This window comes from Helianthus annuus, chromosome 15 (genome assembly GCF_002127325.2).
Source record: "Helianthus annuus cultivar XRQ/B chromosome 15, HanXRQr2.0-SUNRISE, whole genome shotgun sequence".
Taxonomy (NCBI): Eukaryota; Viridiplantae; Streptophyta; class Magnoliopsida; order Asterales; family Asteraceae; genus Helianthus; species Helianthus annuus.
In genome coordinates, this window is record NC_035447.2 from 6,550,618 (window position 1) to 6,568,091 (window position 17,474).

The 17,474-nt window shown below is 36.6% G+C and overlaps 3 protein-coding genes across 4 annotated transcripts; 1 reads left to right on the plus strand and 2 right to left on the minus strand.

Moving 5' to 3' along the window:
- Window positions 1–203: 203 nt before the first annotated feature.
- Window positions 204–5,229, plus strand: LOC118487350 (U3 small nucleolar RNA-associated protein 18 homolog). The gene is made up of 2 exons (XM_035984122.1): window positions 204–362; window positions 3,382–5,229. Exon 2 carries the CDS (start codon window positions 3,391–3,393, stop codon window positions 5,035–5,037), a length of 1,647 nt encoding a protein of 548 aa, XP_035840015.1. The 5' UTR covers window positions 204–362; window positions 3,382–3,390; the 3' UTR covers window positions 5,038–5,229.
- A 1,835-nt stretch (window positions 5,230–7,064) lies between these two features.
- LOC118487414 (glutathione S-transferase T3-like) lies at window positions 7,065–7,544 on the minus strand. The gene has a single exon (XM_035984247.1). It carries the CDS (start codon window positions 7,542–7,544, stop codon window positions 7,065–7,067), a length of 480 nt encoding a protein of 159 aa, XP_035840140.1.
- Window positions 7,545–9,320: 1,776 nt separating this feature from the next.
- Window positions 9,321–16,089, minus strand: LOC110904422 (DNA-directed RNA polymerase III subunit RPC8). Of its 2 annotated transcripts, XM_035984123.1 has the most exons (8): window positions 15,934–16,089; window positions 10,726–10,844; window positions 10,281–10,376; window positions 10,092–10,179; window positions 9,906–9,990; window positions 9,773–9,836; window positions 9,600–9,686; window positions 9,321–9,506 (listed from the first exon to the last, which is right to left on the minus strand). In XM_035984123.1, the coding sequence occupies exons 1-8, from the start codon at window positions 16,085–16,087 to the stop codon at window positions 9,456–9,458; spliced, it is 744 nt and encodes a 247-aa protein (XP_035840016.1). In that variant the 5' UTR covers window positions 16,088–16,089; the 3' UTR covers window positions 9,321–9,455. The 2 variants fall into 2 exon arrangements, with proteins under 2 accessions (XP_035840016.1, XP_035840017.1); XM_035984124.1 differs by lacking the exon at window positions 9,321–9,506 and having other exon boundaries at window positions 9,588–9,686.
- Between the last annotated feature and the right edge of the window lie 1,385 nt (window positions 16,090–17,474).

Below are 17,474 nucleotides of genomic sequence, written 5' to 3' on the forward strand. Positions count from 1 at the left end.
AAAAAGGATAAAATAGCAGGATTTTATAAGACAAATATGACCTGATTTCATTTTTGGACTAGAATGGCAGTAAAACTGAAACCATGGGGACCCAAATGCAAAAAGTTTGAGTTTTGGACTAAAGTGGTAAAAGTGACCAAACCACAGGGACCAAAATGGCAGTTTACTCAATATACCATTTATTCTAAGAAAGGGCAAAACGGGTCAAAATTTTGACCGCGAGGCAAACTAAAACCCTAAACCCCTCTTGTTCTCCTTAATCGCCGTTTCCCTCCACCGAGTTGCTGTTTCCGGCCGCCGTTACTTTCGTTCGCTCCGCCGTGACCGTTTCCGCCACTAATTTAATCGTCGTCGGTAGGCAGGTAACTATCAAATCATACTCTTGCAGTTAGTTTTTGTATGTGCATCACTGATTCACTGGATAGGGTTGGTATACAAATTTATTAAAATTGAAAATTGAAATTAATTCTTTTGTTGTTATTTGCTAGAATTTGATTACGTATTCATATTTTTCTGTCATTTGTTTTCTACTTCAATTCATAGTTGTCAATAACGAGTGTAGCGTATAGGTCTGGGCTTGCTATTAGGGTTGTAGCGAGATAGCGATGATAGCGACATTTTATTTTATTTTTTGTTTTTTTTTTTAATATAAATAGCTACTAAATATGGCTATAAAATAGCTGGAATTTAGGTTTTTGTTAAATATACATGTATAATAGCATAGGGAAAGGTTTAAATGAGAACGCTAAATAGTGTGAGAACCGTGAGAACAAATGAAAAAACCGCAAGAACTTGGTCAAAAACAATTCAAATTCAAATTTTTTTTCTACACTTATCATTATTATTCGAATACAATGTTAGAAATTTAATTTACACGTTCAAATTTACGTGAATTCGTAAATAAAGAAAATTTACACATGTGTAAGTTTGTCATTTACACATGTGTAAACCTGTTATATTTACACATATGTAAAAAATCTAAAAAGAGTGATTTTGAAAGGAGAAATGAATTATTTGATGTTGTAAATTCTTTTTTTTGATGTTGTATGTTAATTACAACGAGGTTTGTATTAAAAAAGTTGATTTTGATTGGTTTTTTCATTCGTTCTCACGGTTCTCGCAATATTTAGCGTTCTCAAGATAACCCTCCCCTAATAGCATATATACCAAGGTATTTTGATATGATATACATATACAAATTTTTTTTTTTTTTTTTTTTGCGAGTGTATCGCTATTTGCTATGTAGCATTCGCCATTCACAACTATGCTTGAATTCAATGTTGTTTTTGGCTGGAAATTCAGAACATATTCTAATACGTAGATAGTGTAATGTTTGAAAAAGGCATTTAAATGCAATTGTTTTTTTTGTTAGAAATTGTTTTCGGAAGGTGTTCATAGTGTTTATTCGATTGTTTACACCAAAGGATTGTGCTATATGCATCTAAGAGGGTTATAAACATCCTATTCCTATTTATTTTCTGATGTGTATCCTTCTTTTGTTCTAGAAATATATGTACTATTACCATAGCAAGTGCATGAAAGTTATCGTTTTACGTCTTGTAACAATAACAAAGACATCTAGACTACTAATGAGAATGAATATTCGGATTTAAACATGAGTCTTAGGGGGTGTTTGTTTTTTGTGAAAAGTACTTCTGGACCTCTTATGTCTGCCCCACACAGGCCACACGCAGACGTTTGAGTCTGCAGTGTGTTTTTTTTTTGAAGTGATTTCGTTAAAAAAGGTCTTCTAGACCTTTTCCTCGCGCAGATCAGGACTCCCCTCTTCTAGAGCTATTCTCATTACTCAATGCTGTGCAACCGAACTGGAACCGTTTAATGCTAAATATAAGAACCGGAACCGAACTGCATTATAACGGTTCCGGTTCAGTTCGGAACCAGGTTAAACGGTTCTTGCCGGAACCGGTTGTTAATTAAATCCTAGAACTAACAACAAAATAAAAACAACTAAAACAATCAAACCGTTTAAAACATATACCTAAGAGTTACAACATCCACAATTCAAACCAATCGAAGTAAAAATGGCAACAATAAAATGTTTCAAACCATGAAAAGAAAGTATACAATGTAAAAAACAAAAGCTAACTAAAAAAAACTTTTAGTTAACCATTACAAAAACTTTATTTAAACGTTATGTAACAACTTTTTTTTTTATATTCTTTAATCCTATAAGCATTTTTTAATTATAATGTTTGAAGGTTAAATAAATAATAGGGTTTTTGAACATATAATTGAAAGTTTAAACCTAAACTGGTTCTAGCGGTTCTTTAAACGGAACTGTCGGTTATAATCGGAACCAAACCAAGAACTGTTTTCTCTCAAATTTAAGAACCGGAACCGGACCCGAAATATAGCAATACGGTTCGGTTCCCCGGTTTTGGCGGTTCGAAACCATAAATTGCTCAGCCCTACTTCTCATCCTATCCTTCTGCTCATTCAAAACACTCTGAAACCCTAGCACTTGCTCCTCCCAGTCGACACCACATCTCCCCTCCCCCACCTCCGGTTGCCCGACATCACCTCTCCCACCTCCACCTCCGCCTTCACCGCCGACAACACATCTCCCCTCCGCCACCACCACGCTGCGTCGTCGGCCCCTGTTGCAAAGGAGCGGAAAATCATTCATCCGGTTTTGTTTTACCCTCAGTCGAAGTTTATACATACGTTGTTACTGATTAACTGCTCTGTGTTTGTTTATTGATACTGATTGAGTTGTTGAGAAATCTTTGTGGGTTTGGTTGATTAACACCGTACAGTAAGAAAAGCTTCGATCTTTATTAGTGTTCTTATCATATACCATAGTTTTGAGATTATTGACAGTTAAATTCCATCAAAATTTTATCTGGGTGTTATTAATTTTAGCTGGTAGTTAAGGGTTTCTGTTAAAAATCTGATCTTGATGATGAATTTTGGTGGGTTGATGCTAAGGTTTTATTAGGGTTTACTGTTTCTGATAAATTTAGGGCTAGTTAAGTTATTATATCATATGGGTTTGTTAAGCATTGATTAGATTCAACTGAACATGTATAATATTTGCAGCAGTGGTGTTTAATTTACATGTAGTTGATAATCAACATCTACATGGGTTTTAGGGCAAATACGCAAAAGAAATAAATAATCTTGACACGAGGAGATGACGCTTATTAATATTTCTTTGTCTTAATTGTTGATTATTTCATGTTATAATTTGCCTGAGGAACCCAGTATGGGCAACTTGATCAATTTAACATGTGTACCGTGCGTTAAGTAATTGCGTCTGGTAAAACGGAAACCTTACTTTCAAATTGAACAGCTCTCATAAGACATTTCTCAAGTTGTATCCATACACATAGCTTATACTTTAAGTGATTAATCGTGCAGGTAACAGCTATGGCTACTTTAATTTCACAAAATGTGGTTCCGAAAGACAAAAGCGAGAAGCCCAAAAGAAAGGCAGCTCTTGACCCGTTAGATTCAGTCCAAGAACCTGACAATTTAAAAGGTTTGGATTCCGTAAAGCCAAAAAAGAAAAAGAAAGAACGAAAAGAGAGCAAAGAAGCTGTAACCGAGCAAGAAGCTGAAATGAAAAAACTCGAAAACGCCTTGTTTGGTTCTTTATTACCGGTCACCTTCGGAAACGATAGTGAAGAAGTCGATGAACCAAATGACGATTCTGCCCTTTTCTTTACGGATCGTTCCGCCAACAGTGTGCTGTCTGTTTATGAAGATGATGTAGTAAAGGGAGAAATAGTCGGTGCAGATGATAATGCCAAACGAAAACCCGTGTGGGTCGATGAAGAGGAACAAAAGGTCAACATAAACATAGCGAAAGTCAACCGATTGAGAAAGATGCGGAAAGAAGAGGACGAGAGTATAATCACGGGTACCGAATACGTATCACGGTTACGGGCTCAACACATGAAGCTAAACCCGACTACAGAATGGGCCCGTTTCGATTCACAAGCAAAAGACGACACATCAGATAGCGACAGTGATCAAGATAATGGGGATATCGATACCATCTTTCAGACCAATGAAGATCTTGTCGTGAAGGGTAAATCAAAGTTATTACCGGGGTTACTTGAATACGCTCGATTGGTTGATGCAAACGCACAAGACCCGTCACATGGGCCGATCAATTCCGTTCAGTTTCATAGAAACGGGCAGTTGCTTCTCACTGCCGGGTTAGACAAAAAGCTACGGTTTTTCCAAATCGATGGAAAACGGAACACAAAAATTCAGACCATCTTTCTCGACGATTGTCCGATCAGAAAAGCGTCGTTCACACCTGACGGTTCTCAGGTTATTTTATCGGGAAGGAGAAAGTTTTTCTACAGTTTGGACTTGGTCAAAGCGAAAACCGATAAAATCGGTCCGTTAGTCGGGCGAGAAGAAAAAAGTTTAGAAAGTTTCGAAATCTCACCGGATTCGAAAACAATCGCGTTTATCGGAAACGAAGGGTATATCTTATTGGTTTCAACCAAAACGAAAGAACTTATCGGAACTTTAAAAATGAACGGGACCGCACGTGCTTTGACTTTCGCTAACGGCGGTCAACAGCTGCTGAGCACCGGCGGTGACGGTCAAATCTACCATTGGGATCTTAGAACCATGACGTGTTTCCACAAGGGTGTCGACGAAGGATGTATAACCGGCACCGCGTTAACCACAACTCCAACCGGAAACCTCTTCGCAGCGGGTTCTGATAGCGGGATTGTTAACGTCTACAACCGGGATGAGTTTCTCGGCGGAAACAAAAAACCCGTTAAAACCATCGAGAATCTAACGACGAAAATAGATTTCATGAAGTTTAACCATGATGCGCAGATTTTAGCGGTTTGTTCGAGCATGAAAAAGAACAGTATGAAGTTGGTGCATATACCTTCGTTTACGGTTTTTTCAAACTGGCCGCCAGCAAACCGGAACTTGCAGTATGCGCGGTGTTTGGATTTCAGTCCGGGTGGCGGTATGATGGCTATGGGTAATGCTGCAGGTCATGTGTTACTTTACAAGTTAAATCATTATCAACATGCTTAACTGCACAAGATTAGTAACCAAGGTTAAGTTATTATTTTGATGAGGGGTTTAAAACCTGTTTTTTTCAATGTTTTTTCATACTTGATTGCACTCATTGGCATCTATTTTGGTATCTTTATGGCACACTGTTTTGGTTTAAAGACTTTGCTTATCACCTATTTTATGGTATAATTTTGTATTTGTTGCTGCTCATATGGGTTAAGATAATGTGTATTTGTTCATATGGGTAACCCTTTGCATTTTTATAGGATTGGCATAACAGCATGGTTGCATTTTTATATGGTGGCATAACAGTAGGGTTGGCATGAAGGTGACATTCCCATATTGTAAACTAAACAAAGTTGAAAAGACACATAAAGTCACTCAGTTAGGCCAATGACTAAACCCAACCAAGCATTTTTGCCAGGTTACCAGCATACTTCATATGGACCTACCATCATAGGTACCATCTTTAACTCGGAATATAGCTCGGAGTGCTACATGTGTCCGATCAAGCTATGCAGGAAAAGTGCAGATCGTTTTTTTATTTTTTTTATAATTTTTATATTTTTTTAAAAATTTTTTCGTTTTTTTTTTAATTTTTATAATTTTTTTCAGTTTTTATTATTATTGATTTATTCTCAACCCATCCTGACCCAAACCCATCCTGACCCGAACTTATTCTAACCCAAACCCATCCTGACCTTCTTCTTTCTTTTACCCATCTTCACCCAAACTCATTCTAACCCAAACCCATCCCGACCCAACAACCAATCCAATCCGACCCATCCATTTTGCCACCTCTAATTTTCAACATGTTTATCGATTATATATTGGTTTAAAAGGTAAATATTGTGACAAACGAGAATGTTTGTTAGTATGATATTAAAAGAATCACAAAATTTGACTTTTGATCGTTGATTTTACAAAATTGTGTATTTTCAACACGTTTATTGATGAATGTTTGTTAGTATGAATGTATGATACTAAAAGAATCATAAAATATGATATTTTATGGTTGATTTTACAAAATTGTGTACTTTCAACACATATATCGATTATATATTTTGGTTTAAAAGGTTAATTTCATGACAAACGAGAATCGATTATATATTGGCTTAAAAGGTTAATTTCATGACAAACGAGAATGTTTGTTTAGTATGATACTAAACGAATCACAAAATTTTACATAAATCTCCGGTGATGTCTAACTTTTTCGTTCGGCTAAACAACCGAATACATACAAAAGACGCTACAAGAATCATGAAATCTTAAAACGCTACGCCGGGTAGCGGTATGTAACACCACATACCGTCTGCATCTTACGCTACGCCGGGTAGCGGTATGTAACACCACATACCGTCTGCATCTTCACAAACGCGATACCAATTTGTTTCATGATAAGGTGGTTATAAGCCAACTCAGCCTCATGGTTACTTCGGTAACCCACTTGTTTCTAACACCCGACTTTTAAGTCGATGCATTGCCAATAGTGAAAAACAAACTTAGTTTCGATTTAAAAGTCGGATAGGGGAAACAAGTGGGTTACCGAAGGAATTAAGCATGCGGCTGGTGGCTTATAAGTGCCTAGTTATACAACGAATCAGTATAACCATTTGTGAATATTCTTACAGTATGTGGTCTTTCATACCATTACCCTGTGTAGCAAACACATGATGTGAAATTTGAGGATGCAAGTGCTTTACAACAACAAATGAAATTTTTATTAGTTTAAATAAAAATTTCATTTGTTGTTGTATAAAAAAACTACATATTAAATTAAAAAAACAAGTATGTTAAAATAAAATAAAATAAAACTTCATCATATCATTTATCCATGTTATATTTTTGTAAGATCTCTTTTTTCATCTCCAACGTCGTTGCCATTCTGCGCCTCTAAGGTGATCGACGTTCATGGCGAGAAACTTCATATCCGCAAGTTTTTCTTTGTGAGATGCCTTTTTTTTGCGAGCCACTTGGATATTTTTCTTCACCTCGACCCTTTGTTGTTGTATGAAAATGAATGTGTCAATTTTCGTCCCAATTTCTTACAACTGGTCGGTGTACAACCCTTTATCCGAAGCCGAACTAGTGGCCGAACCCGATGTCGAGCCCGATCTACCTCTTTGAAACCGCTTTTTTGAAGTGTCTCTACCGGGTGGGCGGGAAAGAGAATTGTCAAAATCATCCAAACTTAGATCAAGCTCTTGATCACGAGCATCGAATTGAGCTTGGGACGAGGGTGTTCTTGCCCTTTTGGATGAGGTTGATTCGTTAGTAGTAGGGGCCGTCGCCCATTTAGAAGCGTATGTACATATATTCCAACAATGCATGTACTTGAACTCGGCCTTCTTGTTATCTCTATACGAGACCATAGCATTTTGGATAAAGTCGGCTTCAATTTCACCGCTCCTTGGCGAGTTCTTCGCCTTATGGAAACAACCATTGAACAAGGTGACCCGTGTATTTATGTCACTCCACTTAGACGAGAGGCTATCATTTTCACGATACACCTCCTTGTTTTGCATTTGTATATGAAATGATTTTTAATGGCATCCCAAAATCTGTGCGGTGTCGTGCATTCCCTATTCCAAAAAAAATTTAGTCGTTTTAAAAAAATTATAATAAAACGAAAAAAATAATATTGTTATATATAAAATACCTTTGATCGTATCTTGCGATTCGTCGATATAACATCTTGTCAAAGTAGCTTCTTCTTGAGTCGTCCACTTTTTTTGTACTCGTTGAGCGGCCGCTATTGCTTTCTCTTCATCCGTTTTTTGTGACTTCTTTTTTTTGGCCGGCTTGGATGACGAACCACCAATGTCTTGCGGTTGTGTTTCGGGTACGGAATTGGGTTCGGAAAGGTTAGTTGGAATAGATGAATCGTCGTATGGAAAGTTCGTGTAAGCACGCCCCTATATACGACGCAATTCCTGCTAGCTCGGGACAAGGTGAGTATACAAAACCTTGTGGTTGGCCGCGAGTAAGGGGTATTTGGGTCGGGTTTGGTGGTTGGCAGTTTTGTGGCGGGCTAGGATTCTTGACTGTATATCTCTTAAATGTCAACATATACACGTGTGATTTAGTTTACGAAGAATTTTCAATGCCGAGAACCTCGGGTTCTTTTAGAAAGCAAAGGGGTTGTTCGGGTCGAGGTTTCGGTTAAATGGATACATTGTAGAGGATTAAGTGGGTTGAATTTATAAAAAAATATAGAGATTGAAGAAGGTGAAAAGTAGAGTGGTAAAAGTTTTAAAAAATGGGTGAGTCTTTATAACTTTGAAAAAGAAACATATATATATTTTCTTTATAGTCTAGCCGTTGGGTAACGACTACCCTAAACGGTCAACTTTGTCTAGCCAATCCCAGCCATCCATATCATCTCCCAACCCGCCCCATGTCATAGCCAAGCCAGCGGGGCAACACCGCTACCCACGCTGGCCCGGTGTGGCTAAAGCAGCGTTACGTGGCTTCCCCGCCCCCAACCAACGCACATACCCCGCGGTCTAATGTCGCATGTTTTATGTTTTCAACTTCTCATAAAATAATCATATTGCTAGTGCTAAATGTCAACCGAACTCTATGCATACAATATGGTTTATTTTGGTGCCAGAAAATAGTAAAATTGTTTTAAAAATCTTTTACTATAACTTTTAAGCCTGTAAAGTTGCTCTGCCATTTGAAGTTGATTGCTCATACAAGTAAAAATGCCATTTTAAGTTGTGAAGTAAAAACTAAAAAGTCATTGGTCTTTTAGTATATGTATATCTTTTGTTTGGAAATTAAAATGGCTATAAATTATGTACTTCGAAACAATACATTAATTTGATTGCTATTTTTATCGATATAGTCATCAATCATAGAATTAGGTTTTATCCCACACGGTCCAAGTCGGGACGGCTGTGGTGGCGGTAGCCGGGCCGGACCGCTGATTCAGGCGATGGCCATAGCCGTTCAGATTGGGGTCGGCGGTTTTTATTAGATAAACTAAAATATCAACTGGAAGTCGGCGATGGTGATTAGAACAGATTAGACCCGCTGATTTAGATCCGTTGGATATTACTTAAAAACTATATTATTATGACTAATCAATAACCGAGTGAAAACAGTCTGTCCGATTAGACCCGTTGGATATTACTTAAAGACTATATTATTATGACTAATCAATAACTTTAATAGGCTAGGGTTTGCTATTCAGAAAGGGGTAGCAGCGCAGCTTGTTGCTCGCTTACCTGCGATATTGATGTAAAGGGCACTTAGTCTTTTTAATAAAATATTTTAATCTCTTAAAAAAAAATCAATGACTTTTAAAGTACTAACTAAGCTAATATATAAAAACTGTGAACAAAAAACTCAAAATTTGCAGAAAAGATGTATGAAAATAACATTTTTCTGATCTACAAGGCATAACCAACAGAAAATTTTGTTCGCATCGACTACACCCACCATGAAACGGGGCCCAAACCGCCCTCCGACACAAGTGATCCCTGTCAAGATAAAACGATCAACAACTGAACTGAGTAGTTTTAAATAAAAAATATAATGGAATTATTTCTTTAGATCTGCAGTTATGAACTTACAATGATCTCCATCGGGGCAAAAGGCTTCGGGTCTTTTTGCTCTCTTGGGATTTCAGGGAACTTAATGTTTTGAACCCGGAACCTAATCTGCAATCAAATATCAAAAGCTCAACAAACGGTGTAATCAGTTTAATAAGAAAATTAACGTGAACTTAATTATAATAGATGATAACCTCATCGACTCCGTCTATTAAATACTTCTCGTCGTTAAATAACCATGTCCATTTAACTTGGCCCCTGAAAACGTAAAAATAAATAAATCAGATTTCTAAAAAAATATAAAAAAATAAAAAAAAATAAACTCACTTGTTTTCTGGGTCAGGCTCAGCTTCGGATGGCTCCGGCATTAGCAATTCGGGTATGTATATATCTTCAAAAAATCCAAGTGATACTGCATATATATAACATACACGTATATATGGTATACCATCCGACTTATAAACATTAAAGAACAAAAACGTTAATCGCAATGAGATACGTAAACAAACTTACACCGTAAACCATCAGCGTTTGACTCTTTTAGTCTTGCAGATATAATTTCTCCTACAAAGGGCCGAAATATTATCAGCCTGAATTTTACCTGCCAAAAAAATGTCAAAATTATGTCAGTATTCATCATACATCATCAATAAAGCAACCTAAAGCCAAAAACGATAATAATAGAAAAAAATTGGAACATACTGTGTAGGTTGGAGCGCCTTCGTTGGGAAAAATAAAACCACCGTCAATTGATTCTATATCGTATACAGATATGCATAGGCCCAACTTTGCGATTATCTGATTTATGGAAATAAGTAAAAATTATTTAGAGTAAACTTCTGTTTTGCTCCCTGTGGTTTGGTCACTTTAACGGTTTTGCCCCAAACCTTTAAAAATAGCCATTTTACTCCCTGATGTTTTGGTTTTGTTGCCAGTTTGCTCCCTGCAGGTAGCAAAATGGAAAAACAAACAATTTGGATGGAGTTAGAGGCGGGGAGCAAACTGGCAAAAAAACCGAAACATCAGGGAGTAAAATGACTATTTTTAAAGGTTTGGAGCAAAACCGTTAAAGTGACCAAACCACAGGGAGCAAAACAGAAGTTTACTCAATTATTTATTTCATTATGTTTTATGATTTAAAATATACCTTATCGACGAAGAGACGTTCGAGCTCTCCCTTAATGGCTTCGTTGAGAGGAAGGGTCAAAAGATGAGGCTCCAGTCTTAACGTATGCTCCAATTTCGTTAGATTGAACATATTTACACCTGGACACGTAAAAACCCGTATAAAATCCCCGATAAAAAAGGGTTCAATCTAGATCGGGCCATAAGGGTCTCTGACCGAAATTGGTTCAGGTCAAAACGGGCCGTTTTAGAAAGAAACAAAATGTATAAAACTTATCACAATATAATCACAAATGGTTACAAACTTTTTTGAAACTTGCTATCAAAGCCTAAACAATCAAACGTATAGTCTTATACAGTCAAAAATAATTACTGCGATTAAGAATTGGGGTGAGCTTATTACAGGTAACCTAGAGGTGGCAAAATGAATGGGTTGGATTGGATTGGTTGTTGGGTCAGGACGGGTTTGAGTTAGAATGAGTTTGGGTCAAGATGTGTAAAAGAAAGAAGAAGGTTAGGATGGGTTTGGGTCAAGATGAGTTCGGGTCAGGGTGGGTTGAGAATAAATCAATAATAATAAAAACTGAAAAAAATTATAAAAAATTAAAAAAAAATATATATATAAAAAATTAAAAAATCCAAAAAAAATATAAAAAAAAGAAAAAAATTTAAAAAAAAAATTAAAAAAACGATCTGCACTTTTCCTGCATAACATACCTGATGTTATGATGTACCTTCGATCTCAGCTTAATACATTTGAAGAGTTAAAGATATAAGCAGATTAGTATGCAGAATAATAAAACAGGTTGTTTCATTGTTGTCTGATCAAAAAATTGTTTTATGAGCAGTTGTATATATGTCATGTAGCAGTTAAGTAATTGGCATTTGCTGATACTTGAGAAATCTTGATGAATACTTGGCTAACTTTAGTTTTGTACAAAAACTTATGGATGTGTAGCGCTACTGGCGTATAGTGCTTTGCTCGATCTCTGTCAAATTTGATTAATAAGATATAGATCAACACATTAAATAGGTTACCATAGGAAGTGGAGTGGGTGTCGTGGTGCTTGTAGGTGGTGGTTCTGCTTCGTTTAGGCGAGTTGACATATGAACAGAGAGGTTGAGATATGTGATTCAGAAAACTCACGGACTCGTATCAGTGGTTACGGTGTTCATCAGTGGTGGTTGGGTGTCACGAAGATGGTCAGAGGTGCTTGGTTGTTCGCTTCTAGGTACGGACAAGCACTTGGTACTGACCAGGCCTGGACCTAGTGTTGCAATTGGGTTGGTCAGGTAACCAACCAATAGAGGACCCAGAGCGATAATGTGTTTGTAGGAGATGGGTACATCAGACTCAGCTGTTACATTGGAAATCAGCCATGAAGGCAATAATATAATCATATGTCAAAGATTTAGGATCCTAATGTGATCCCATCATACTAACCCAAATACAATCTGTAAGCTAAAACCCCACAATAAAACAAAGCAAGACAAACTAACAAATCCACACGACAGTCGGCAACAAAGCGAAAAAGAAACCAAATTTAGGATCCTAATGTGATCCCATCCAACATAATAGGGTCAAACCAACACTCGAACAGTAACTCCATTTTTAACCATCAACAAAAGTTAAAGCAAATTAGAGAGCCAAACAAGACCAGAACATGTAGAAACTTGCTTAAAGCAACAACCACATTAACCTCAATCAATCATACCAGTTTCCCAAAACAAGAATCTTCTAAGTATCCAACAACTCGGCAATGTGAATCCATCAAACAAGACAACATACAACTCAAACGACATCTAAATCGCCATGAATATTCACGGATTCCTAACTAGGGTTTCGATGTGTATATGTGAAACTGAACAATTAAGAAGAAGAAGTTTAGAATGCATAGTGAATTTACAGAAAATAAATCAACCAAAAGTGAAATTCATACCATTCAATCGATCAAGAAGTGTAGAATAGATTGTTAATAGGTTGATTTAAGGGAGTATTTGGGTAGAAATTGAGGGCGTACTGGTAGTAGAGTAGAAAAGATGAGAGCGTAGATGATTTTCATATTGGCCCATCTTGACCCATTCTCTTGGCCCATCCTGACCTGGTCTGTTTTAATTCTGATTTTCTTATTACCCATCTAGACCCATTAATAATTTTAATCGACCCAGCAGCTTAAAATTAAAGTCCAAATTGACCCAAGTTTAGGTATTTGGGTAGAAATTGCCAGGCCTAGTTTTTCCCGTTCAGATGCATAGATCACATTATTACCAAAAGATAGTTGCAGAAAGATGAGTTCTACCGAATCAAAGAACTAGCCTTTGACGCTTTTAAGGGCTATAAGCGGTCTATCAATTTTTGGAGAATCTGGTGGTGTGGTTATTTATGCACATAGCTGCTGCCTGCTAGCGCAGTGCATTTGCAGAAATTTTTGGTTGTATTGTCAAGTGCATAGTTGTTAATGGGAACATCGACAAATAGCGATAAGGTGCCTATATGCTATATAGCGATAAATAACAATACACTAGAAAAAAATTATTTGTAAATCATATCAAGATACCCTCGTATATATATATATTTATTTATATATTTATATATATGCTATTTTACATGTTATTTAACAAAACCTAAAATCCAGCTATTTTATAGCTATATTTAATCGCTATTTATATTAAAAAAACTCAAATCCCGCTATTTATAGCTACATACCTCGTAGCGACGACCTTCAACCTATACGCTACGTTGTTCGCTATAGTGACCGCTATTGACAACTATGGTCAAGTGCTTAGCTGATCAGCAACAAGCCAACAACAAGGTCTGATTCACGAGCTTACAATTGAACAATAATTCAGCCAAATTAATTTAAAAAAAAAACTAAATTAGAATAATTCAGCCCACTTCAGGAACCCTAGATTAACTTACAAACCTTAACCATTGAACTAATTCAACAATCTTAGATAATTCAAATAAGGCGATCAGTTTCAACAAACTCTAACAAGGCGATCAGTTTCAACAAACTCTAACAAGGCGATCAGTTTCAACAAACCCTAACAACTGAACTAATTTAACTACACAAACCTTAACCATTCAAACATCTTCCACGAATCCACGTATGCAAATTCAAACGTAAACAAAATCGCGGAAAACAACATAACCTACAAACTAATAGGGCTATGGGAAACTGAGAGATAAGCTTAACGTGATCACCTGTCAGCGGACATGGTGCAACAACGGCGCCAGTCCAGGGGCGGATCTAGTTAATGAAGTACGGGTTCACACGAACCCACTCGGTTTCAAATTTTTAGTAGATAAGTATACAAAAAATATGGGTTTGAACCCATAAATAAAATGTGGTATGAACCCATTCACAAAAATGAAAATGGCTCCATGGTTAAGCTTTCACTCTATTCAACAACAGGTACCTAGTTCGATCCTTGAAACATGTTATTCTAATTATTTTTTTTTTAAGTTTCCTTGTTTCTGTTTTTCTTTGCTGGAACCCAAATTAGAGTTTTATATGCCATCGACTAATTTGTTCCCAAATTGCTCCAATTTCTAGTTTTTGTGAGGTAAACTTCCAAATTCTTTACTTATCTTTGTCCTTTGATTCTATTATATGATGAATATGTTTTTAATTTGTTGAAACTTGAATCGATATTATGTATTATGTAAAAACGTGTAACTGATTAGAGATGTAAAATTGAATTAGATGCGAAAATGTAAAAGTGAATGATTTATTGAAACTTGAATAATTCATTGTTTGAATTCTTATATTTAGTTTTATGCGGGATGATATTCTAGTAATCATTCAATTTATTTGCGACTCCAATTACAAATCTTTTCGTTTGGCAAATCTTTTTGTTTACATGCTTAATTACTCCTTCTAGTCTGTATATGTTAGCCAAAGTATTCTTCGAAGAAAATGTAAGCTATCTTGAAAGATTCCATAGCTTTAAGTTACAATCAATACATATAAAAACAATGAAATGTAAGCATCAGTAAGAAATAAATATATTTATATATGGATGGATTGTGACATGTAAAGCGATATTGGTTAAGAGGAGTCGATAGTTCTTTCTTGTAAATGTAAAGCATGAGTAGGTAGTTTTTTTTTAAAGTTCTATAGTATTTTTATTATTTGATAAACCTACCCGACCCGAACTGTTAAACCGACCTGATTTTTTTATATTTGGTCAAGGTTTAAAAAAACGGAAACGAGTTTCGAGGCGTTTTCACTTCGCCTCACGAGGCGTAAGCCTCGAGGCGAACCGAGGCGTAAGCCCGAGGCGGATTAAAAAATAAATATAAATATTATATATCTTATAAAAATAGTAATACTAACTAATTCATCATCAAATTCATCAAAATAATCAAAAACACACATAAAAAAGACATAAATTGCTTGAAATTGACACAAAAACGCAAAAACATCAAAAACAAATATCTAAAACCCCTGAGGCGCAGCCTTTTTAGCGCCTCAGCCCCTTCTGAGGCGCATAAACAGTAGAAACCCCCTGAGGCGCGCCTCAGAAACGTTTTTTGGCCGTTTCGCCTTGAGGCGCGCCTCGAGGCGCACGCCTCAACCGTTTTTTAGAACCATGTATTTGGTCCTATGAAATTGGATCATCTAAAAAAAGCGAACCCACTAGAAAAAAATTCTGGATCCGCCACTGCGCCAGTCAGGTACTCAGGCAAGCCAGCAAAGGCGCAAGGCAGTGTTTGTCCGGACGTCCGGTGTAAGGCAACAAAAGAAGTTTATGCGAATGTGCGATAACTGAAAAAAAAAAAACAGTTTTCTAAATTCCGGTGCCTAATTATGACGTTCACGGTCCAGTTTTGACAGATTTCAGGTCAAACCGTGAGCCAAACCATTAGCAACTGTTTACTATCATCGAAAACTAAAACCGAAACTTACTAACAATTTGATTTCACAGATTTTAGGCTTTGTAATTGAGATTTAAAACTGTAACTAAACCATGTAATTTAGGTTTAAAACTGCAATCAAAACTAGAAATAAAATAACACCCAAACAGTTCAATTTTCCAAACAATTTTGCACCAATTCAAAAGCTGATGAGTTTTAGGATGCTGTTAATGTAGCAGTACATATGTTTTCACGGTTCACACACATTAGAATACCTAAACAACTAAACATAATGTATATCAAAAACAGAAAACCCTAACATTTAATTCTGTAATTCAAACTTAAAACATATAAAATTTAACAATTTACCTCGCAAGAAATTGGAGTGGGGGTAGTGAAAAGTGAACGGAGGTGGGCGGCGGGCGGCGCCGCAGCGGTGGACCGTGGTCGTGAACGGCGGCGAGTAAAAATAATGCGGGCGTCGACTGTTAATGAAGTGAACCCTAATTTGTTTATGTTGCATATAAAATGAAAACAAAAAAAATTCTTAAAACCGTCTAATATGGGCCTCGAGCCGTAGACCTGATGTGTAATATTCAATTTCGTTACCACTAGAGCCCTTTTATTTTCTTATTGATGGGCTCACTTCAAATCTATTAATTGGTTCACTCCAAATTTCTATATAGCTAAACAATTAAAATTTTGAAATTTTATCGGCATGGGTTCAAGTCTTACCTAAAGCAAAATTGCTCTGGGTTGACCCTGGGGTTTTAACATAGTAGGTCAAACGACGGTGGATTTCCTATATAATGATGATGGGCCAGGACACCAATGTCCTCTGTGTTCGCGAGCGTGTGTGGCCTTTCGCCATTGAGTTTATCCGGGTGAACGGGCTTTCCTTGATCGTTCAAAAAAGTGGCATCATGTGCACCCGAACCTACATATGAAGACGATGATGCATTTTGGGCTCATGAAAGTTGGTCTTATTCTCACTCTTTGATTTTCATTACTTGTTCTTTAGATAAATGATTTTCTTTATTCTTATTCTCATTATCATCGAGGTTTGATTAACGGGTCTCATCAATGATCAAAATGGCATGGTATGTTTATAATTTTCAATAACCCTACATCGTCTTTCTAACTTTTTATAAATATTATCCTAACGAGCAATCTTTAAACCATACTGGATACTAGACGATGGATTAGGAATAACCTAGTTTTGAGATCATTTTAATGGTGCTCACATTACCATTACCATTCTTATACACTCATGATTAGAAAATGAAACCCCACGATTAATAGTGAGTTAAGAACCTCATGAATTTGGACCAATTGTGTATATACTTCAAAATATTCATAGGTTGATTACAATTAGGAAGCGTTAAAACCCTGATATTTTTTATATCTTGCAATTGTAAACCTTCGTATCAGAAGTATAAAAACTATTAATGATAAAACAATAGCTATTAGGGGACCCGGGGCGGTCTCCAAAAGTTCCGTGATAGTATAACGCGATTGTTTATAACGCGTTGAACTCGACCGCCACCATATAACATAACGAGTGATGGCTTGTTTCAAAGTTTAACGCGTGGAAAAATTAACGCGTGATAGTTTGGGTTTGTGAGAGGAATTGTTGGTTGGGGGGGAAATTGTTGGGTGTGGTGATGAGTGATGACCACCCCCACTAAAAATGGTTGTGAGTGATGGAAAAATTGTCAATGACATGGCGAAACTTGATTGGTGCTTGTGAGTGATAAATTCTATCACTAGTGAACCACCCCTAGTCCCCTTAGGGGGTAGAAGTGGTCATCACTCATCACTCACTCACAACTTACAATCAAGTTCCGCCATGTCATCAACCATTATTCCATCACTAGTGATGGATTTTAGTGGAAATGCCCATCACGTGT

Bases quoted from the DNA above. Each gene is read 5' to 3' on its own strand.
- LOC118487414 (XM_035984247.1), bottom strand. From the start codon at position 7,544: ATGCAAAACAAGGAGGTGTATCGTGAAAATGATAGCCTCTCGTCTAAG.
- LOC118487350 (XM_035984122.1), top strand. From the start codon at position 3,391: ATGGCTACTTTAATTTCACAAAATGTGGTTCCGAAAGACAAAAGCGAG.
- LOC110904422 (XM_035984123.1), bottom strand. From the start codon at position 16,087: ATGCAACATAAACAAATTAGGGTTCACTTCATTAACAGTCGACGCCCG. The intron at 10,377-10,725 runs GTATATTTTAAA...TCCATAAATCAG, and splicing joins AACGTCTCTTCGTCGATAAG to ATAATCGCAAAGTTGGGCCT. The intron at 9,687-9,772 runs GTTATCATCTAT...ATTTGATTGCAG, and splicing joins TAATAGACGGAGTCGATGAG to ATTAGGTTCCGGGTTCAAAA.